This window comes from Syngnathus leptorhynchus, chromosome 19, assembly GCF_054491065.1.
Source record: "Syngnathus leptorhynchus isolate UIUO chromosome 19, UIUO_Slep, whole genome shotgun sequence".
NCBI lineage: Eukaryota > Metazoa > Chordata > Actinopteri > Syngnathiformes > Syngnathidae > Syngnathus > Syngnathus leptorhynchus.
Window position 1 is genome coordinate 6,253,873 of NC_141213.1, and position 23,374 is coordinate 6,277,246.

General features: G+C 41.2%; 1 protein-coding gene across 6 annotated transcripts in view; it reads right to left on the reverse strand.

Moving 5' to 3' along the window:
- LOC147041869 (uncharacterized) overlaps nucleotides 1-23,374 on the reverse strand; it is a 102,446-nt gene that overhangs the window by 28,266 nt on the left and 50,806 nt on the right. For 4 of the 6 annotated variants that reach the window (XM_085939515.1, XM_085939520.1, XM_085939518.1 and 1 more), the window contains exons 14-21: nucleotides 19,407-19,491; nucleotides 17,308-17,389; nucleotides 11,533-11,642; nucleotides 11,330-11,404; nucleotides 10,412-10,493; nucleotides 10,287-10,327; nucleotides 5,698-5,800; nucleotides 2,565-3,530 (exon numbers count right to left, since the gene is read on the reverse strand). In XM_085939515.1, coding sequence (XP_085795641.1) covers nucleotides 3,339-3,530; nucleotides 5,698-5,800; nucleotides 10,287-10,327; nucleotides 10,412-10,493; nucleotides 11,330-11,404; nucleotides 11,533-11,642; nucleotides 17,308-17,389; nucleotides 19,407-19,491 — 770 coding nt within the window. In that variant the 3' untranslated portion in view covers nucleotides 2,565-3,338. Of the gene's footprint in view, nucleotides 1-2,564; nucleotides 3,531-5,697; nucleotides 5,801-10,286; nucleotides 10,328-10,411; nucleotides 10,494-11,329; nucleotides 11,405-11,532; nucleotides 11,643-17,307; nucleotides 17,390-19,406; nucleotides 19,492-23,374 lie in introns of those variants that run through there. The other 2 variants (XM_085939516.1, XM_085939517.1) reach the window with 1 other exon arrangement.

Consider the following 23,374-nt stretch of genomic DNA (forward strand, 5'->3'; position numbering starts at 1 on the left):
GGTCGGATGGCTGGTGACAGCAGCCGCGACCTCCGATGACGCCCTCCATTTTGTCAAGCGACGGCTCGAGCAGATTACCTCGGGTGCCATCTTCTTACTCTGTATGCTAATGAAAAAAGAGAGAGAGTGAGACGTAATGAGAAATGAGTGGCAGATAAAAGAAATGACTGGGGAAAAAATAAGGGCGAAAAAAGGGACAAGGCAGGAAATGGAGAAAAAGGACCATCAATGAAAGCTGTGTGTGTTTGATGGAGTCATTGAAAGACTTGAAAGGGGGAAGAAGAAAAAAACAGGAGGGCAAACGTGTCACCCATTTAGAGAGAATAAAAACAAATACAGTGAGGATAAAACTGAAAAGGAACAAAAGCAGACTAATGAAGGTCACGTGCTGCCTCCCTAGGATAGAATCTTAGGGTGAAAGGTAAATGAGGCAGCTGCAACATGATGAATATGATTGTGTGTGTGGCAGACAGTAATGAATTCAAGGTGCAGGATGAGGAAACAAAAAAGAGGACATTGAGACTAGTTGAATTTCAAACGGGGACACCCTTGCCTCTTTTTACTTGTGTTGTCCTTGTGGCCAGGTGCCCAAGCATTTGCGTGCATGTGTGACTTTGAACCCAAGTAGCAGGTCGGCCACATAATTGTAATCTATTATGCGCCAAGTAACTGAGCTGTCCCAAAATGTCATTAGCTAAAAAGCAAATTTCATTATTGCTCTAATAAGGAGCGTGAAGACTCTTTGATGTATTCTACCAACACCTCCTGCAGCCTACTTTTTTTTTTTTTTTCCCTTCGGTCGACTCACTCATTATTCCCTCGACTCCCTCTCTTCCTGCATCTGCATCCTGGTTCTCAGCAGCCTAACCTTTCAAGGTTAAAGTAAATGGCCAATGCCTGTGTTCAGAAAGTGAGAGTCAATTCAGGAGATGACGGTGACTCACCTTCAGTATACATTATGCTCCGCCCGTCCCGCCCCGTCTCTCCCTCCATACCTTTTATGGGTGTTGGGAGTCGATGGCTAATCAGCTAGCATCAGGCTTAGCCCTCATTTCCCCTTCACACGGGCCCCATTAGGGAGCTGGCTTTCTGGAGCAGGCCGATAAGGACAATATGCTTCGCTTCCACATACACCCCAAATCTTCTACGACCCTTTTCGTTTGCTCGTTCAGCTCATTTCTCAGCTTTCCCTCGCTAAGCATCCCCGTACGAGCCTCAATTTTCGCTTTTATTTCTCATCATATTTTCCCCAAAGTCAAATTACAACCCCCATACTATCAGTGATTGAGGAAATGTGGAGAAAAATTCCCGTGGAAAAAAAAAATCGGAAAATACCGAAAAGCCAGTTATTAATTGGTATGGCATTTTTTGGGCGGGGCCTAAGCATATTTTAGGGGGGGGCAGTGCCCCCGCGCCCCCCCCCCCCCCCCCTCTAGCTTCACCAGTGTGTACGTCTGTTTTTCTTTTGCCTCAGATTACCTGGAAATGTTCATGATGAAAATTCCATATGCCTGAACAAGAGTGTTGGAAGGTGAACATTATCTCCCGCTCCACAAGTTGAGTGGAAAACTCTCCAATCCTTTGGATCCTGGACCCTAAAATAACATTTGTGATGTGCTGTGATACTGACGGTAATGTTTTGCTTATTTAACTAGTGAAGGACCACACATACGGTGCTAAGAGTAGTCCACGCGCTCATTTGATGAAATTAGGTTAAGAAGGATCCAGTTCTGTGCTTGCGTTTTTTTTGTGTGATAAAAGCACACAGTGTGGAAATTAGTTTGTGTGCAAAAAGTGTGTTATTCATGTGCATGTGCATGTGTGTGTGTGTGTGTGAGAGAGAGAGAGAGAGAGAGAGGCTGACTAATCCCTCTGCAGAGCTGAAACGAGTTAAAAACACATCAAAGGGAAGCTTAACCTCGATGAAACCTCACCGGGTTTTCAAGAACAACAAATGATCATTCTCCTCATTGTTTCCAGGGGGATTCTTTTCACCACTGCGTCGCTGACACACCCCTTGGTGCTGGGAGATTTTTATTTTATTTTTTTTAAAGCCAGTGGTTTTAATGACATTGCCATTTCTGTGCTTGTTTGGTCATATGTTTGTGTAAAAGTATAACTGTGCTTGCACTTAAAAGAGAAGTTCTTTTTTTCCCCCCCTTTCTTTAACTGACATGGCAAATGAGGAAAAAACAAGCTAACAAGGACAAAGTTCTGCTTGAAATCATTAAAATGCTGGAAATGATAACTGGCTATACAAGTTGTATAGAAGCAATGAAGAATAAAAAGGGGTTTGGAAGACAGGTGTGTGTGAATGTGTGTGCATTTGTGTGTGGGTGGGGTGTGTGGGGTGGGGGGGGCTCGTGAGATGAGGACACAGTTTGTGGTCTGGGGCTTGCTTTCACCTACACTACCTCATTATCACAGAATAAAAAGTTCAGGTTTGTGCATGTTTCTTTTTCTTGTCATGGCTAGACACATGACACATCGCACAAGCACACATGCACGCACACAATAAGAGACATGGGGGGAAAAATAAATAAACAGTTTAAATGTTCCATGAATCTTATTCCAAAAAGTCATTCTGCATTCTGTTAATATTTGTTTTCGCAGTTTGTACAATGAGAGAAGTGCAAGATGACTTTCATTTTGAATCGACTTACATTTTTTTTAGCTATTCAAAGCCACATCCAGGAATTGGAAAAAGCAAACATGTCTATTCAGGGTATGAAAGTAAATCTAAAAGAGGCACCCAATGCTAATGGCACGGCTACGAAGCGCTTACATGGAGGCAGCAGATTGCACAACGTCCTGATTACAGGGCGGACAGCCGCAGTGACCGCAGTAGATGCAGGACACATGGAGCTTGGCTGCCCTACCATCGACAAGCGTGTCGCTAGTCCACATCTTCTACACAGTCAAGTGTGATAGACACTTATCAGTACCAAAATGAAACCCTTATTTAGTATAATAAATGCATACTTAAAAATAAGTGGATGGTTGAAACTAATGTTTTTTTTAGATTTGGGGGAATCCCATGGTCCACCAGTTCTGGAAAACACTGCCTGTCTGCCTTCCTTCAGGCGATAAGCACCCTGAGACTTGACTTTGACCTGCAGGACATTAACCTCATACTGAGCATGCTCCCCGGTGAGGAGCTGGGGGTCAAAAAGTCGTGACAGGTCAAAGTGTTCTGCAGCTTTTATTTGGTCGGCTCCCTCCCCGGTCTGAGTTCTCCCGGGGAACGAAGGGGAGGGGGCCTCGCCCGTATAGCTTCATCCAAAGCTCGGGATTCACCTGGTCTAGCTCGCTTCGCTCCAATGGACTCACCTTGGGTTTTAGATGCCCTCAATGCCCCTTGTCGCTTGTTTCAGGTCGGGAGGAGGAGGAGCGAGGTGGAAGGGATGAACGCTGGGAGATGGCGAGGAGGTGGGAGGATGAGGGCGGTGGTACTCTACTTGTGTGCACATGCTCCTCTCTTCCTCCAGCTGCCTACGCAAGTGCTTGTTCTCCTCACTCAGAGCGTTTAACTGGAGAAGGAGAGAGAAGAGAGGCTGTGAAACAAAGAAAGACTTCAACAAAGTCCATCACAACATTTTTCAAGGGACAACTTGTGGGATGCTTCATCCTCACTAATAAATCCAATCAACCAAATCAAAAGATGTAATTGAAAGTTACCGATAAAAATCAATCTTCACAAGTCAGCAACAGCATGGTGATGAACTTGCCGACATCTCATTATGTGTTTAATTGCCGTTTCACACTTGCCTTCATGCATGTGGAAAAAGAAATGGAAAATTGCACTGATATGCGTGTGTGAGATGGGGGTACTTGCCAGATATTACACTTCTGTAAATTTCAACATAAAAAATGACCCATTTGAGCAATTATGAGCAGACAATTTACTACAAAACATACAACAACAACAAGGAATGCTTTTGTGTCACAACTGATTGCCAGCCCTAAAAAAAATAAAACATGAACAGCTAAATTGAGACTTGGCACATTGTGCAGGAGTTTGTAATGCAAATGCAAACATTTCCATTTGTTGTAAGAGCGAGGTAATTACATTGCTAAAGTGGCAGTCCAAAAGTTGGAACATGGCAGATAAAAGGGTGAAAGCAATTTGAAATCATGTATTTTTAGCAGTGAGGGAAAGTAAAATAAGAAATTAAAGGAGGGGAGAGACAAAGAGACGTGCCGGATAATGACAGCTGCATACATCATCATGTGTGTGTCTGTGTCCCAATTTTGGTCCCGTGACACACACACACACACACACACACACACACACACACACACACACACACACACACACACACACACACACACACACACACACACACACACACACACACACACGGCATGCACTAATCTGATGACTACAAATAACCAGGGTTTTAGGCTTAACCCTTGAGGAGCCAATGACACGATGTGTCAAACCCAACCAAAGGCGCTTAAGGAGTATTCAGTCGCTCTGACAGGAAAACATCCAATCAAATTTGGGCATGAAAAAAAAAAAAAAAGAGGGTGACACTTATAATTGGCTGTGTATTTTAATTTCCCTTACACCTAATTACAAGAGTTGCTGAGGTGGTGAAATTAAAAAAAAAAAAGAATCCCGCTTGTCACTTCAACCCTTAGAAAAATATGTGTGAACTCACACATTTGTGTTGGGATGAAAGGGTTTGTGTGTGTGTGTGTGTGTGTGTGTGTGTGTGTGTGTGTGTGTGTGTGTGTGTGTGTGTGTGTGTGTGAGAGAGAGAGAGAGAGCATACGTGTGAAAGGAGTGTGTTTGCACTTTCATTCAAATATTAAAACGCGGATTAGAAAACATTGCGAAAACAAGGAAAATAACCGCCGACTGTCAAAAATAAAATTCTCTGTGAAATTGTTTTGCATGGCACTCATTTGTAGTGTTTGCTTTGGAATATCTGTCAAAATCTTTTATTTTTTTCCTCATATGAAACTGAAATAAAAATGAGTTTCCTTAGACTCACATAACATAAAATTGACTTAAAATGCTTGTATACAAAGAGTTGGATCTCGTAATGTCACAAACGGTCTGATGAAAATAATACTCGTCTCACACTGAGTTTGTTCAATGTTCCCTTTTCATGTTTGCAGACTAAACTGCGATGATTAGTTTAGCTGGCTAACTTCGGAAATTGTGCTGGATGTCTCGGATGCTAACGGAAGCTTATTGTTGGGATTGCAGAGTAAACACAGAAAGTCGTGGGCTCACGGCTACTTTTGATTTATCCTCCTTTGGTGATTTGTTGATTCTTGTGAAGTTCAAAACTGTAGAAAAAAAAAGATCTGCTCTTTCCTCCAAATATTCCTGCCCCCCCTTCCTCCTACATTGTTTTATCACAGCAGGCCATCTCGCTACGCTGTCATGGGGAGATCAGCACAGCAGTATTGATACACAGCGCTATCTCACGTTCATCAAAGGGAAATCATTTACTGGTGGAAAGAGACGTCATAGCTTTGCTCTCATTTTTCCACCACCTCTTTGCACAACTTACACCACACCCTTTGACATCACCTTTTATTATCGGAAGAGGAAATGGCTGTCTTTTGTTTGTTTTTTAACTTGGCCCCAAGTCTTTTTTTTTCTTTTCCTTGCCTAACAGCAGGAGGGCTGCGGTATTTTTGTGCATTCTGTTTGCAAGTATGTGGGTGTGACGCACTCACTTGTTGATTTAGCAGACTGATGGCATCCATGTTGCTCTGCAGTCCGGTCGGCATGTCAGCCAGTCTGCCCAGATTCAGGGCCATGCAAGTCTCCTCATCTCGGCTGGAAGTGACATAAGAACATATTCAAACCACATTTTCCAATTGATTGTTACTTTCGAAACATCCAATAACATGAATCTCTTTCCACCTCCCGCATTACACTGTTGAGTCCCTGAGCAGCTCGGGCTGTCAACAAATAACCCAAAGTCCCTATAACTCAACATTTCTTTTAAAGCACAATTAAAACATGTCCCTCCATTCCCCTTTCTCATTAAAGTCAGCGAATGGATGTTCAATCCAGCCATAAAAAAAGGAAAAAGTCAAACATAATCCAACAAATATAAAAGTACACTTTGAGCAAAACATTCAATGGAGTGCGCATGTACATTCATCATAGGTTTACAAAACCATGACTTATCTCAGTGAAACGTATCAGAGTATAGCCTACACCAGCACATTTGTAGATGTTCATACATTATTAAAATGGTCTTTAAAACAATCATTAACCTATTTATAAAGTAGTATAAAAGTAGTTCATACATCTTTTATAAGTGTAGCCTTTTTTTCCCCCCCCTTACGCAGTAAAGACAAACTTTTAACCGTGTACATTTGCAAAGCAAGTTCAATCAAACATTCTCCAAATCTGGGGCAAGAAAAGAATTGGCTGTGTATGATCGTCATTATAAGCACGTTCATAAGACCTTATTACCGAACCCAAAGATGGGTGAGCAAATGGTTTCCAGAAATCATTAAATCGTACCACAGCGTTACCGAGAGCAAAACGAGCGCAACCGCAGACATGCGGGAGAACATTAACACTACAAGAAGCCATTTAAGATTTTAACTGTTTATTAAAAAGCTTTTTTGGGGGGGAGACGACAAACAAATGTGAAAGTCGGCTTTTTTCAGAACTGCGCCCCAACTAAGAAAGGCCTATTAAATTAACAACAGTGGATAATGGCGCTCTGTACGGGCTGAAGAGCGCGCTGCCCCCGCTTCGTGCTCCTTCTTTCATGCCTCAGTGAACCTGTCCAGTTAGCACTGAGAGTGGCAAAAAAAAAAAATCCTCTAAATACTTTATTGAAGACTTCTCAGGTCATTAAAGTACCACTGTACCTCCCCTATGTTAATGTACTGGTAAAGGACCAAGATGGGAAATTCTTTGATGCGAGGATGCAAAAAGCGACTCTTTTTGCTTCACTTGATAAGAGGCGCAAGCTCATTCAAATGCTAATAGAGGACATTGTTGTTCCATCGAGTTGGCAAATACAAACCAATCATGTTAAAAGAAGTCTTCTACAATAATATTGTTGCGCGTTTATTGATTGATGAATTGATTTCATGATGGTGTTAACTAGATGAAAGGGGACTAGAGTTAATTCACTTAAAAACAAGATGACAAACGGACATTAAAGCTCCTCTGGTAAAGAAGTAAATAACATTTATGGACAACAAACTAATTGTTATGCTAAAGAAGGAGAAATGTTTCTAATATTTTGTTTTTTTGCATGTCCAAACAGAAAATGAACCTTGTAGTCAGAATATGATTTATTTATGCATCTCCGCCTTTTGACAGAATGCAATTTGAATCACTCTCCATTAAGCAACAAACTAATTTAGCCTGGCAAATGCAAATAGTTTTGAAAGACGAAACCACATTTTCTGCAAATGACATTCATAAAATGGAAAATAATTGCAACTGACCCTTCCAGATCTTTTAATTTCACACCATAATTATCGCACAGCCAACAGCCATGGGCGGAATGGCACACATTTACTTTCATCTATTAAATTGCCTCTCCAAAATGCAGTATGTCATCCATTGGTTTGACTCTGCAGATGTGCCAACACAAAATAAGCACGTGATACAAAGGCCTTCCTTCCCAGATGCTAACGTGGTGCTGAGCAGATGATGAGCCCGAGCCAGAGCAGAGACAACGGCTTGAGATTTATGTGCGATGTAGCCATGCTTGGCCAAACGCCTGTGTAAACATCTGCTCCTGCGTTTTAACGCAAATATGGATGTGTGTAATTAGCTGCTTAACCCAATCAGCGTGTATATAATTACAGTCATTAGTGTCAACGCCTAGCCACCATATTCTCTAAACTAGGCAATAAACTCTCCAACGCAGGAACCCCCCCCCCCCACCCCTCCCAATCTCCCTTGCATCTTTCTTATTTACTGCTCTCACACGGCTGTATATTTTATGCAAGGCTCGACTCTCCCTTATCTCCCGCTCTGTTCGTCTGCCACATGGCTTCTCTGTTTACACAAATCCTCCGCTGTGATCACAGAGTGCTCTTAATTGGAAGCACATAGTTAGCAGGGCGCGCATGATGAGCGCTTCCCCCTGATGGCTTGTGTCACAGCCACTGAGCCAGTGGTCCCAGCAGCAAATAATCAACAGCTTCGCCTTCCATCATCGCCTGCATATCAATTTGCAACTCTGCTTTTCTCTCTCTCTCTCTCTTTTTAGTTATCCATAGTGACGTGAGAAAATGCCCAATGTGGTAAAGGATTTAATAATTGATCCTTTTATTTGATTAAAAGCTACATAATTGATGCAGATGAAACCTGAAAAAAAAAATAGAGCTAGTAGAGATGAACACATTTGAATACAAATACTGAATGAGTTCAAATGTAATGGAAAGAAAAGCAGTAAAAATGTGAGGAAATGTTTATCACACAAGTCACCCCTGAAAGGGTAAAGTTGCTTCTCGTACATCACTGTACCGATAACCTGGCCACCCATTTCTTGAAAATTAAAAGTCACATATGTAATTATGTAAAGGTTGGATGGTCATTTCAAGTACCGTTAAAATGTTCACAAATACATTTTCCAGCAGGGGTCTCATTTATTAATTGAAATCTTGATCCAAAATGACGCTCCCTCACCCGTGAGGAAAATGCCACAGGTGAAATGAAGTCACGGTGCCAGAGCCGCTTGAAAGCACAAGCCATGTAATCATCATACCTTGCTTTATTAAAGGCCCTTCTAATGAAAAAAAATGTCACATTTGGCTGATTGCTGTCACTGATAGAGACACTGTGATGTCCCCTTTTGCCACCAGTAATACAATTTGGAATGCATATGGCTGCCATGCAAATAACACGATCTGTCGCCTTATAGATTTTCATACATATGGCATTTGGGCTGGATGTGTGTGTCAACCAAGGCAATGTGTGTGTGTGTGTGTGTGTGTGTGTGTGTGGGGGGGGGGGGGGGGGGGTTATAATAATGAAATGAAATAAATTGAGATTTATCCTAACAAAAGATGAGACGACACTATAGAAGTTTTCATTCACTGATTTTCTTTTATCTCTTTCCATGTTATTATATTCGTTCAATCAAACCCCTCTCAACCCTACCTCTATATATGAACTGCCTCCCCTTTTGCTCTTCTCTCTCTCGCGCGCGCGTTCGCAATTATGAGCCAAAGACAAAGAAAAGCGATTCATCTTCTTGTCGCGGCCTCTTAATGATATCATTAAAATGACTGACAGCTTTGAATAGCGCTGAGAACTTACCCCAGTCAAAACAAATCTGATCCGTTTTGGAAACACGTCCTGGTGGTTCATTAAGAGGATGGGCTGGGGGTGGGGCTGCTGTTGTGGGTGTGGAAGGGATGCTAGGGTGGGGGCCATTGTTAATGAGGGAGACCTCAAGGGCTTGTACTGGGGAGTTGTGCTTCAGGCAGGTGCCCCCCACAAACACACGCTCCTTCTCACTTCTACGCTGCTTCCCATCTCTGCCACATTTGTTCTCATTGCCTTAATGAACATAATAAATATATCTCCCAGCCATTGATGAATGCTATTTGACAGCCAACGAGGGTGGCAAGTAGAAGAGAATGGGCTCTTGATTGGAGTGTAATCATTGTTAAAGGCCCAGCATGAATCACATATTCAGATTGGAGAAGCGGCACCGCGCGCGCACACAGGTGGCAAAGCCTCACGGGGTGTTTCATTCACAGCCTGGCACTCCTGCTGTTATTGTCATCAGCGACATTGTCAGCCCAGGATGCAGACGTGGTGGGAAATGTGCACGTTGGGAGTGGGTGGCAGGCCGGCAGGCCGAGAGGCTGGCCGGCCGGCCGGCACAAATGCGTGTCAAAAGGGCCAACCAGCGGCAAACTTTGGAACAAGACATTAGCAAAATAAATGATCTGAGGCAGCTTGACCCAGAAGGTAGCACGACTGCAAGTGGGAATCATCAATTGAACAGCAAAAATGAAGTTTGATGAAGACAGAGAAAAAATATTTGTCTTATTTTTATTTTGACCTTATTACAATGGAACCTTTAAAGCCAAACAATCTGTTTTTGAATGCTGATGATATTGAGCTCTGATCTTGGGTGGGTGATTTCGAGACAAATATTAGCCAATTGCAAGAGCCCTAAGACTGCTCCAACTCATGCAATGGACTACTACAGCTTGTTGTGATTTGTTTATCACTGTATTAAAATGCATGTTTACCATTCCAGACCATAGCATAGTGACATAAGGTGAACTGTACCAATTGATGTAAGAATAGATTGCTGACTTACATCTTCTTATCTCGAAATTCACACAGGTCCTTGAGTTGGCCCTGAAAAAGAAAAAAATATATATTATTTTTTTAGAATGTTTTTCTTTCAAACTATCTATCATCCTTGCTGCTCTATTGTCTTACCATCACTTTCTCCTGCCCTGCCACCACTCCTTTCAGTCGCTTCACCTCTGCCTTCAGTGTGTCATTAGCCTCCTGAAGATGTCTGACAATCCAAAGGGAAATGCAGACACTCAAGCAGACGATACACACTCGGGCTGACAGACGCTATTAGCATCAAAAGACGATCGTTATACGTGGCGGAGGAACATCGCACAGACACACAAACACAACATGGTCTGTGACAGTTAAATGCTAGGTTTGCAGCATCATTTATTACTAAATCATGTGGCTATTGATAGGAACTTGTACTATTGCGACAAAGGAACGTGGTAATCATCAAACATTTTGATTTTTCAACTAAAGACTGAGAAAAGAGCTGATATTACATTGAGTGGTTTGTATATCACCAGAAAACGACAAGATGGTTGCGGCTCAGTGGGCAGGGCTCGACAGTACCTTGAGTCTGACTCGACTACTTTTATCTCTTAAAAGACAAATATGTCACACCTTGTATGTGCATATGGCACGTGCATTTGTCTGTGTGAGTCATGATGATACAGAGAGAAGTATGTCAAACCAGATGACCTGCATCACTTTAGCACATGCACATTTGAATGCACTATCAAATGTGCCAATCAGTGGCATACACAGACATAGAAAATGTGCTGAGACGTAGATTTGTGCGTGAACCGGTCTCTTGCCAAGTGCAAGGTATATAGAGACAAATAAGTACTCACAATCACAGCTATTGACAATTTAGAGCTATTCACGGAATGTTAATGGAATGTGTAAGGAAGCATAGCTACGTAGAGAAAACCCACAATAGCATGTGGAGAAACTACACAGAAAAACAATTGCAGAGATTTGACTGTGACTGTGCTGTCCGTCACACTGATCTATCTCAAAGTGAATAGAAATTCAAGGTCAGTAAAAACTCACATTTTGTCTTCCCTGACGTTCCGTAGAACTTGGCTTTGAGTTTTCATCTGCTGTGCAAGGCTTTTGCTAGATGATCTGGAGAAAGAAAAAAAAAAAAAAAAAAAAAGAAAATGGCGCGCATTAACGCAGACACATAAAGCAGAGAGCTTGCAAAACAACTTTGAAGATTCACTATATAGTGTAATTGCATGATATTTTCATACGTTTGCTCAGTGATCCATCGTTTGAGATTAGTCATGACGAGCTGGCTCTCATGGCGAAGGTTGTCGTTGTCTGAACATAATGCGGCCAGCTTGGACCGGAGCGTGTCCACCTGCAATAAACGGAAAGAAGGACAACAACGCTTTATTGTCCCTGCAGGGGATTTTTTTACCTCCCTCAAGAGCTTAATGTTGCAGATTGCATGGCAGTCAGTTATACTGTTGTTTAAATGCCAACAACATAAAATGCATAAAAATAAAAAAAAGCAGAAAGTAATGATAGATGTGTTTGCTCAAAACAAGGCAATGCGGAGAAAGATTCGGAGATTGGGTAATAGTGACAAATGACACATTTGCTGGCCCACACAAACAGCAGGATAAGGTATTAAGCGGTGCTTAAGGACGATAGACGACGGGCGGATGGTGTTTGGGGTTAACAGGGATGGGATAGCAAAAGTGCTGACTTTCTCATTCTTATCACTCAAGACCTTTTAGGTGCCTAAACTGCAGGGACACATTGCTATTATCGCCCTGGAAACACCTTGATATCCAACACGTTCTACCCACAAAACCTTGCAAACATGAAAAGAACATGATTTAAACAGCTTTTAAGGTAAAAAAAGAAAATCATGCCAATAACCTAAAAAAAAAAAGTTATGTCCCATGTGCCTGCATATGTATTTTGGTTATCACATAAAAGAAATACAGAATATATTATGGAAAGTTACTTGCAATCTTGATTTTGCCAGAATATATACTCACTTCAATCATAAAATAACACTATGTCAACAATTCAATCAACATTGCGCAAACATAAAAATAAAATGAATCAGGTATGTTATCCATTTTTGTTTTTAATATAAAACAAACTACTTTTAAATTATTTTTTATTGCCAATCGAAACAGTACAAAATCTACACACATTTCCAAAAGCCACCCGGTGTATATTTAGTGAAAAAACTTTAAAGTCGCTCATTTAAATTCATACTTTGTTAGAGGTTTACAAAAACACATCCAAAACAATAAAAGACCAATATCCGCACTGCCACACGTGTGCACGGCCACACACATTCACTTTACACAAGCAAGCAAAACGTTGTAATGACAGTAATTACTTTAGTCTCACATTAACACCTCCCTCCCGACTGTCTGACCAAGTCGGCCGATGCTGGGATGTAAATCGCAGCGCCAGTTTGATGTTGCGATTAGGACTAAATTACACCCCATCACTCTGTTTTCACCATTGTCAAGTGAGGCGCTGAGATGATGTGCAATTGTGTGTGTGTGTGTGTGTGTGCGTGCGTTTGGAAAGAAGGAGGGAGAGGTAAAAAGGGGGCAAAAGGAGGTGCGATTGCAGGCGGGGGCGGCTGGCTGGCTGGGTGGTTGTAAGGACGCAAATCTGCTTAACATTTAGATTGGTTTTGTTGCACAAATATTTTAGCAGATGATAGGGGCTAAAAGGGGCACCAAAATGCATCGGGACACTTTTAGTGATGCCACTGCTGCTACTGTTTTTTATGCTTAGAAAGATGGAACATTTGGACTCTACAGTAATCTTTTCAAATATGCACAGCCTTTTATTGGAAAAGAAATAGATTTCAAGACAATCTTTTACTTGACTTGGCATGATTGGAGTTACAAAGTGGAACACACCAATAGTGGAAGAATTTAGAAATCAAATCATTTTGGGGAGGAAATCTATCAATATCTCACCAATTAATTGTAGAAATTATTTGATTCAATATATGCTAATGTAAATGGACATACTTATACCTTCAAATAAGGCCGGTACCTGAACACCAAAACATTCAACAGAATATCGAAGCTGTTCAAGCTATCTACCACAAAACAAAGTGAGCAAACAAAAGAAGTTCCTAACATGCAATTGAGGACACACGTAAAAAGGGATATTCGTCCGGTGGTCGCAATCATCAGAGACGAACACGAGCCATTAGTCTTTTCAACTCATTGCTCATCAGAGCACATCCTTTCATCAAATTAATGATCACATTTATTGTTAAACACATTTTTATAAAACATTCATTCATTCTGTCTAATTAAAAGACCCAACAGGCCTGACATCACTTAGATATGCATGCTTATCACTCACAGGGTATGAATTAAAGATCTGTGTGTGCGTGTGTGTTTGCACACTTTATATGTGCATAGGATGGCGAGCAGAGAATGAGGCTTCCAAAGCAGGTCTTCCCACTCAAGGCTTAATGGTGATAATCATGTCATGACCCAACATTAAGTCTGCGAGTGCGTGTATTTGTGTGTGTCCTACTCTCACTAATGGCGACGATGATGACATGTTCTCCATTAGACTAGTCAGTGGACCACAGCAGATCTAGCATATTAATGATGCTGATGATGGCTTCTTTAATTATGGTCGTCTGCCGCCGCTGTATGGCCCCGCTCCTTTTCCCAGTCCTTTCATCACACACTCCCCCTATGCGCCTTTTCGACTTGTTTATCAGCCGGCCGCCATTACTGAGGCTCCCTGTCGACTTGAGTCCCGCCTGCTGGGCTGCAACTTCACCAGGGTTCAGGAGAAGTTTGTCCCACACAAACATATATTTGGAAAACAGCTGACATTTTTTTTTATACGTGAACTTCAATGTTTAGGTATGATTTAACTCAATAATACCGTTTGTTTATAGCTTTATGGAAAGATGTATGCTGACTACATAGAAATAGAGTTCTTTCATTCTCGGTTCATTTGACATTGATCAATTTTCCCCGTGACACAGCCTGTCAGACTCAAAAGTAGTCGGAGAAGTTGTTTTCGTTTTTTTTCCTTTCAATCTTTATGAATAAAAAAGAAGACTGAAATTTTAGCATCTCGTTTAGGTGATGCCTTTTATCATTGTTGGTAAGATGACAAGATGATGAAAACGGGGAAAAAATTCAATTAAAACATTAAAGTTTGTGGAAACAGTGTGTATTTCTGATCAGAGGTTGGACAATGATGTTTGATGAAAAGTTTGTGAATGAGGCTATGATTAATCAAGGTTAAGCGTTTTTCATTCCAATTCAAAGGCAAGAGGAGCTTTTTGATTAGTATTCCAAAAAGCACTTAGCGGCTGGCTGAATGTGATATAATTAGGCTTTTATAAGCAACACAATAAAAATAGCTCATTTGAGTCATTAAAGTCAGGGTTAAAATCCCATGAAATTTGGCACTTTCAAATGTTCTGAAAAAAGATGTGACATCACATGAGATGTTTGCAAGACCTTAAGTGTGTCTTGCTTTTTCTTTTTCTTCCTATGATGCTACTACAAAAGCTGCCAATGATAGCGAGGCCGAAAAATGGAAATCATCTAAGTTAATCCTGTTTAATTATGTGATGTAACATGAATTTATGGTACATTGTCACAAGCATGTGGAATTTAAAAATCACTGTCGCATGGCAGTCCTAGTTGTTGTGGACGACAAAGGGCAACATTTATAGTCAAAGCCAACAACAAGCTATTAAAAAGTAACCTTAACTACTGGGTGAAAGTGTAAAAAGATTGAAAGGGGAAGGTTATTCTAAAGTTTTGGACTTGTGAAAGTGAAGGCACAAACTCCATTACCCAGTAGTCAACCACACAAAAACGGTCAATCGTGTGCATATTGCAAATACGCTCGGCTGCTCTTTTTTTTCTTTTTGTTAATCATTCCGCTTTTTTCCCTGTAGCTTCCCCAGTGCGATTAAACATCTAATTGTAGAGACATCAATGTCAATGACTTGAAAGATTTTTTTTTTTCTTTTGGGAAGGGAGTAAAGTCATGTTTATCAACTTTTTGCCATCTGAAATCATTTTGGTCAATTCTCATTAAGACTTCCCGCAAGCCTAAAAAGTTTAGGTGACCGCACTAATGACATGTTTGTGTCTCCTGATTGAGGAGAGAAAATGCCACTGCTAATGTGTTTAAAGCAGAAGGCACACAACATAGCTCATGTTTACATGAATCATATTTAAAATGGAACCATGCGGAGGGGTAGCACCCTGTGGTTGTGTGCATTTTGGAGAATCGCACGCTGATGAGCCGACATCATGCAAATCATTGCCCTTATGTTAGATCAGAGACTGGCTAGCAAATACCCATCTCATGCATGCACTCATGTAGGCGTGCAGGCAAAATTGGTGGTTTCAAAAAAATTAAAAGTCAACAAAGCTTCAGAGAAAATGTATACAAAGAAAGGAGCACTGCACCTGTGAAAGACAGGAAGTTTGAATCAGTGCAGACTAGAAAGAAAGCTCAAGACATTTTGGACTTAAAGAGGCCGCCAAGTGTCAGAAAGCCGAGTCACATTTGCACAAAAACAACTATAGTCAAATGGCCTTCTTGCTTCCTTCCTGTGATTTGAATTCTGTGAAAGGAGCTGAAACATCAAGTCTGAAGAAGGCACCCTTCAAACTTGAGATCCCTCCTCACGAGAAGCAGTGGAAAAATTACTGGATTGCAATCATTACCTGATAAGTTTGAGTGACAACATATTAATAAAATGTGCCATCATCTTTTTTTGTTTTATAATTCCGTTGCACCATCCAAAAATCAATGTCTGAATTTTATCAGTTTATTTCATTTTGTTTATCACAATGGTACGCAGAATTTTCCCCACGTGTGTAACCTCATATTCACACAAACACACACAGACGTATGGAGAGAGCTATCTGAAGTTCAGCTACTGTGCACCAAGGCAATTTGTCATATAGATTTCCTCTATAAGCCACTGTAGTGTACCATTTACTATTTCAAACCCTTTGATTTTATTTATTTTTTTCCCACCGGCGGACATTTCATCTTCTCAAAGTCAATAAAAGAGATTGGAAGTCTAATGAAGGAGTCATATTCACAACACCCATCATGACGGTGTTTAAACAGTGTTTTTCCAAATGCGCATTGGGCAAAAAGCTCACCTGCCGCTGAGATGATGAAAGGCAGAGTGGATGCATAAGGGGAGATAAAGGGGACTGTGTTGGAGTGCAGGTGCAGCCATCAAACACAAAAAGACAAACAACACAATCTTGACTCACTCACACAAGTCATTCACCTTTACAAGTAGAAGCCTTAAAAATCAACAAGTATGAGACTGATTAAAGTCGCCACAGCAATGGTTGTCTAAACAGCAAAAACATATTTTATGTCCTTCATTACTGCTTGACATCATCTCATTGAATACAGTGGTTAATAAGCATTGTCTATGAGAAGACAAGGCATAACCCAAGCTATATAAATTGCATGATTCTAAAGGGCAGAGTTTAAAAAAAAAAAAAGGGGGAGCGCAAAAGAAGGAAAAAGGATAGATATGGAAACAAATGTAAAATCAAAATCCAAGACAGCAGCTTAGGACAGAATTTAAATTTTGTCGAATCTAAATGAACATGGCTTCAGTCTTTGCCCTTAACGATCTATTCTGTCTTTGTACAACGCCAGCTCAGCTTTGACAACTGCTCTCCCTCTAAGATTGTTCCCGCTTGCAGTCAGAACATTAGGGAATATTACACCCAGAATTAACCTGGCACGCACCCCTCCCTCCTTTGGACAAGATAATCTGGGCTCTAGCGCTGGATATATGCCACTAATCATCAAAAAGGTAGAAAATGAGGGAGGAAGGATTGAATGTGATGTGAGGGAGACCTTGAGTCAAAAGGTGAGGAAGGACTCAAAAATAAAACAAGTACACAGCCAAGGAAACATGACATCCATTTGCTTTTCAATGAGTGCCATACATTATTTTTGTATGTGATGCCTTCATCGGTGTGCATAAATTTGTTTTCACTTACCTGGGCTTGCGAATGCCTTTTCGCTACGTCGGCCTTCCTCTTGAGTTCTGCAACCTCCAATTCCAGTCCGTGAGCCATGACTCTAAACATAGCCCAAACAAACACACACAATCAGAATACCTATATTTTTAAGAGATACAATCTATTTTTTACAAGTGAAGACAATTTTAGTATTGAGACATGAAGTCGATGCACAACATGAAATGATTTGGTGGGTCGTATCTGGCCCCCGGACCTTCAGTTTGACACAAAATGGTGTAGTTTCTGACAATGTGGGTTCCGTTCATTGTGTGAATGCTTGTCTGTCTCTATATAGTATATGCCAGTCCGCTGGTAGGTAAAGCACATATCTATGGACTTTTGTTATTTATTTTCTTCCAAATGCATTAACATGAACTTTTACCGAAAATAAAGTATACATTGATGACACCATGAAGTTTGAGTAAATTCTTGCTTGGGTAAAATGTCTGTGTTTGTGTGTGTACTTGCACGTGTGGCAGTCGAGCTAAGAGAATGTGATGGGGATCAATACCAAAGGGTCCATTCCTGCTACACGACTGCGCGCTCACTGTCTGTATGCGAGTCAGTTAGTGTGTACGTGTGTGTGTATGTGTGTGTGTGTTCGCCAGCTATCCGGGCTACAGCAGGATCAATACAACAAATGATTACCATTTCCACGAACCGCAGCCTGGCTCCGGCCGATCAGTGGGCCTCAACACCACCCATCCCAACACAAATGCATACACACCAAAACAAAGCATCCACAATAATCATCCAAAGCCTTAAACAACAAGATAGTAAGGAATGATGTGTTTCCGAGCATACAACAACTTTGGGATAGTGATGGGAAGTTACTTTGTTATGGATTTTTCTGTGAAAATAATACAGCAAATGAGTAGGCAAGACTGTGTTAAAGCTACAACTATAAATTTGATTTACATGATAGAACTGTTTTGTTTTTATTCACTTAAACTTGAAAATCTAAAAAGTAGTGAAGTGGAAAATGGGCTCGTATACTCATTTGCCAAATTCAACAAAATCCAATAGAAGAGCACATCAAAAATTCTCCCTTTGGAAAGTAATGCTTGGCATTGTCATAGAAGTATTAAATCGAATAATTCAATAGGTTTGGTGTCAAGCTATTTCTTTTATTTTTTTGCTCATGAACGGAAAAAAATCTGAACAATGATATTTTGATTCACAGTATGTTTCCATGCAACAACATGTTTGTGCGTGATTAGTAGCATAATGCAGTGGTAAAAACAACAGCAGAACAGCCAAAACAAAAAAGGAAAGCATACGACTGATAGATTGGTCCATGGAGAAAACATATGACAGGAAGAAGAGAGTCAAAGCTAGAAAGGAAAGGAGACGGAGGCATCCCATGGAGAAAGGAGGGGATTTCCCACTGCACAGATGGAAGCCATTAGCATGGTGTTGTTGCTTTAAAAAAAAAAAAAAAAAAACTTTCATGTCTTTGCACTTATTAGATAATATCGAGTTAAGCGTAAACAGCGGCGCTCTCCAAATGTAATATGCAGACGCAGCGATTGTTTCACCGTGCACCACCTAGAATGGCTTGGAACTTAATAAAGTCCCATCATTCACAATGAAAACCTAGAAAGGTTCCACGTTGACTTTTAAATTGTCGATTGACTATAAAGAAAAAGTTCCACAAGCTTCTCTTACACTCTTGTTGCAGTGAGGTCATGTGGAAGCCAAAGCCACAACCACAACGACACATCTATACTCACACACACACACACGCAATTCATATTTTGCTGATGTCATCGCCACAGCTCTTAGCGGCGCGTCGGGGTCAACTAGAGGCCTCGCCTCTGAACTTTGAACTCTGTGCACTCACATGTCTCATTATGCATGTTACATTCAAATGTAACTTGCATGATGAGATCTCTCGATTGATGCTCGGCCTTAATCTTTTTAATTTCATCATTTTTGTACATCGGACCATTTTATTTCGTTAAGTCTTGTTTAGCGCATATTCACTTGAACTGCCTACTATGTGTTGCCCATGAGGAACTTTTGAAGCATGCACAGCGGGGGTGAATGGGAAAGAAAAGGAAGTTTCTCGTGCCTACCGTGCTTTGTTTCCTGCTTGCTCTTCCTCATTCAGACACGCCGCCATGCGCTTTGCCTCTTCTGAACGGGCTGCCAACGCCTTCACTGAGCAAGAATAAAGCAAGATGAGGCATTATAAGACGAAAATGGTAAAATTCCAAGCAATTCAGAACATAATTAATAAAAACAATATATATACACACACACACACACACACACACACACACACACACACACACACACACACACACACACACACACACACACACACACACACACACACACACATGTATATATATATAGTCTTTTTGAATGAAAAGAAGGCATCTCCTGCTTTGTCAATAGATGGCACTCTTTACCCTGACCACACTATTAGCGCTCACACACTGCAGCGCTTCAATCATGTTCCTTTTCCAGCTCCATCTTCCGTCTACATGCAATAAAAAGCCATTGTCCCACACTTAGTGGTGCAGCACACTGAGTGGCTGCATAATAAACCACCGGTCAGCTTCCTTGATTTGCTTGCCTTTGCTTTGCAAGACCTTTTCAGTTGTGGGTAAAATTTTCATCCTTTACCCCTCCTATTTCTTGTGCGGGTTATGCTGTTTTGTGAGTCAATGTTGCCTCATAGGTTTTTAAAACCTTTTCACTAAATTCAGTATTCACTGAACACAACATAAACTGTCAGCCGTCAGTGGCCAAGGCTGCTGAATATTGAGGAGAAGTGAGCGCTTTATATGCAGAGGTGTGTGTGTGTGCGTGCTTGCGTGCGTGCTTGCGTGCGTGCCGAATATTTACAGGCCAGACCTTGACTTTGTGAAAATGAATGTGTATTAGAGTATGTGGAATAGAGCAGTTGATGTGATGCTTTTAGTGCTGGCGCTATGTTGCGATAGGCAAACAGACTTGATTTAAGACCTCAAACCACATAGCAAGAGAGGTGGAAAATCTACATTTAATAAAATATGTTTCATTTATGATTTGGAAGATTTGAAACCATCAAAATTGGATTCCTGGAGAAAATGAGGCGTCGCGAATAAATATTTAATAGTTAATGCTTCACAAATACGACTAATGTGTGCACGTGTGCTTTGCTGACTATTTCAGCTCAAGGTGAACGTTTGCTTTGAGTCTCAATAATCAATAAAGCAGAGAAGTAAGAGTTTGAAATCAAGGTTGGCGCTTTACCTTAGCGAAAAGCACTGTGGACGGAGCAATCTGCAGCAAAGACTGGTCCAAACACCTACCGCTGGTACTTGCAACTAAACGGGGACTCGTACATGAGATATGGCAACGTCATGCATGGTGGTTGTTTGACCTTCAATGTGCATTTCTGCTCTTTTTGTGACGTCACTTATCCATTTTCTATGCTAGACAGCAGGAGGCTTTTTCCAGCGGACATTGTGCAAAAGCCAGATTACACTAGGGACTGGTTACATAGGCATATATATAGATGGAAAACCATTCATGCTCGCAATTTGACTCTGTGGGAACCGAACCACGGTGCCAGCAAGGAAGTCAGGCGAGTGAAAATACATGCATGTATTCATCTCTGTAGGTTGTACTGTATATACTGGAAAAAAAAAGTACTTAACTTTTGGTTAAACATGATAAAAATCTGGTCAACTGTTATTTTTTGTTTCTTTATTTTTTTCTCAAAAATATTCAAATGATATGTTAGTTTAACAATTAAAGCATGCACGATAATTTAATAATCAAATTGTTAAAACATAATAAATAAATAGATACATTAATAATAAAATGAATAGATAATTGCACTTCCGCCTCTATTATGAATTCACAAAGCATTTTGGACTCCACTACACTTGGGTACCTGGAACACTAGTCCATAATCTTAAGATTTACAATCTTTTATGAGGTGCTTTTAGTGTATTCATGTTACGTTATGACATAAAACCCCCAATCTAAGATCTTGGCTCTCCTTACACTCTCACTTTCTTGACCCTGTATTACTGGCTTCACATTTTGCGAGTATGACATTAGTCGAAAAGATACGGCTCTCCTCGTTCCTTCCGTGTGAGCTTCAAAGCCCGTCATGTGGCATCACAGATCCACGGTCAGATTACCAAGCACTCTGAGCTAACCTTTAACATGACAGGGATGAAAACCTGGCCGACCTAGAGTCAGTGTTTGGGCAGGGCCGGCCCGGGCCTTCATAAAAGATTCAAACGGCTTCATAGGAGCTTCCTTTGGCTTTGTTGCGGGATTCGTAGCGGGCTAAGGTGCTCCCGCGAGACGACCCAAAGCCTCCCAAGACTCTTTCGCTATGTTTCAGAAGTTTCACGGACTTGCAAGACTGCTTTCGGGTAGAAGCCAATAGGTGTCTTTGCGCACGCTGTTCAACACACAAATACAGCACGCTGGCTCTCAAAGACAAATAACACACACATATATATAGGATTGGAAAACTCCCACAAGCATCCGCCCCAACAAACTCCCCTCTTGCTCTCTCCTCTCCGCTTTATTTACAATCCTTTGGCAGCGGTACAAGGGCCCGGGGCTATAACACACAGCACCTAATGCTCAAACTGCCAGGTAATCTGATGTCTGACATCCCCCTTTGATAGAAACTGATCAATAGACTCTTGTAAAGGAGTCATTTTCTCTGATGTTTCTACCAACCACTTCTCTCTATCTTGCTCTTTTCCCATCTCTCTGTGACCCACCCTCCCTCAATTTTATTAGCTATACATTTATAATTCATATTTCTGCAAGGCTCTGGCACAAAAAAGGGGGTGGCCTCTTTGTGTAATAAAGAACAACGGCGGTGAAGCGATGGGGAGAAATTCCAGTATTTGCTGCCGGTTCCGGTGAACAACGGTTTTGGGGATCGATAGAATGTGAAATGGGATTATCGCGAGTACTAATAGAGGTGAATTGAAGGAGAGGGGCCTGTGCACTTGTGTGCCCAGGGATCATAAAGAAGAAAACACACATACAAATATATGCCGTCACATGCACTGTGTCGTCATTTCGTCATCTTTAGTCAGACGGACAAAAAAATGAAAGCGTGGAGAAAAAAAAAAATGCATTTTGTATTTTGGTTCATGTTGTTATTAAAAACTAAATAACATCCAGTAAAAAGGTTTTATCTGCACGCTCTGGACTACATTTAACTTACCATATGTGTTAGGGATGTTCCGACTCTAACTTATTTTTGCAAGAACCACAACGGGAGACAGTATGCCTTTTTAAACACTTGCAAGTGGAGAGTCATTCGTCGCTGTGCATACAGCGATCATCGAATGAGGTCTGACTCGGGCATCTTGCAAGAGCCTTTTTATTGAGAGACACAGGGTGTCGTGTGAGTGGGCAGGATGGGGGTGAAACCCCTGGCCTCTGATCACATCATAGCAGGGGTTGTTTTACGATGTTGAGTAAACAGAACAACTTTGATTGCGTCTTCGACAGTTGGTCAATCAGTGCAAAGGATCTTAGCACTTTGTTCTACTACTTTGTTAAAACAGGACAAGCTTAGGTTAATTATTACTGATTACATTCCAACATAATATGATCAACCTAATCTATTCAACCCTAACAATATGTGCAGATGAGCTCTGGTTAGCTCAAGTGATTTCCGACCTGACTTGCTTTAATCAAGCAAGAAAACTAAGTTCTGATCACAGTTCAATGAAGTTATTCAGGGTCTCATGTTCATAAAAGGCTGTTTTGTTCACGGCAGTAAATTCTAACCCAGTCTATTCACACCAGGTAAACAATGCCCTGTGTTTTGTTACAATACATATTTATTCTTCTGGAGTCATTACAAAGGCGCCCTATATTGCTAGATTGTGTCTGCGGAGGATAAAGGCAGCATAATATGCGGTTTTGTGTTGAGCGAAGAGTCGGGGCCATGCGTTTTGATCACAGACAAAGGCCAAGCCACACAGCGTTGTCTTTCTGTCTCGATCTTGTTAATGAGCAGTGTTCAGCGAGCGAGCCCGCTGCCACAGACAGAGACCTCAGA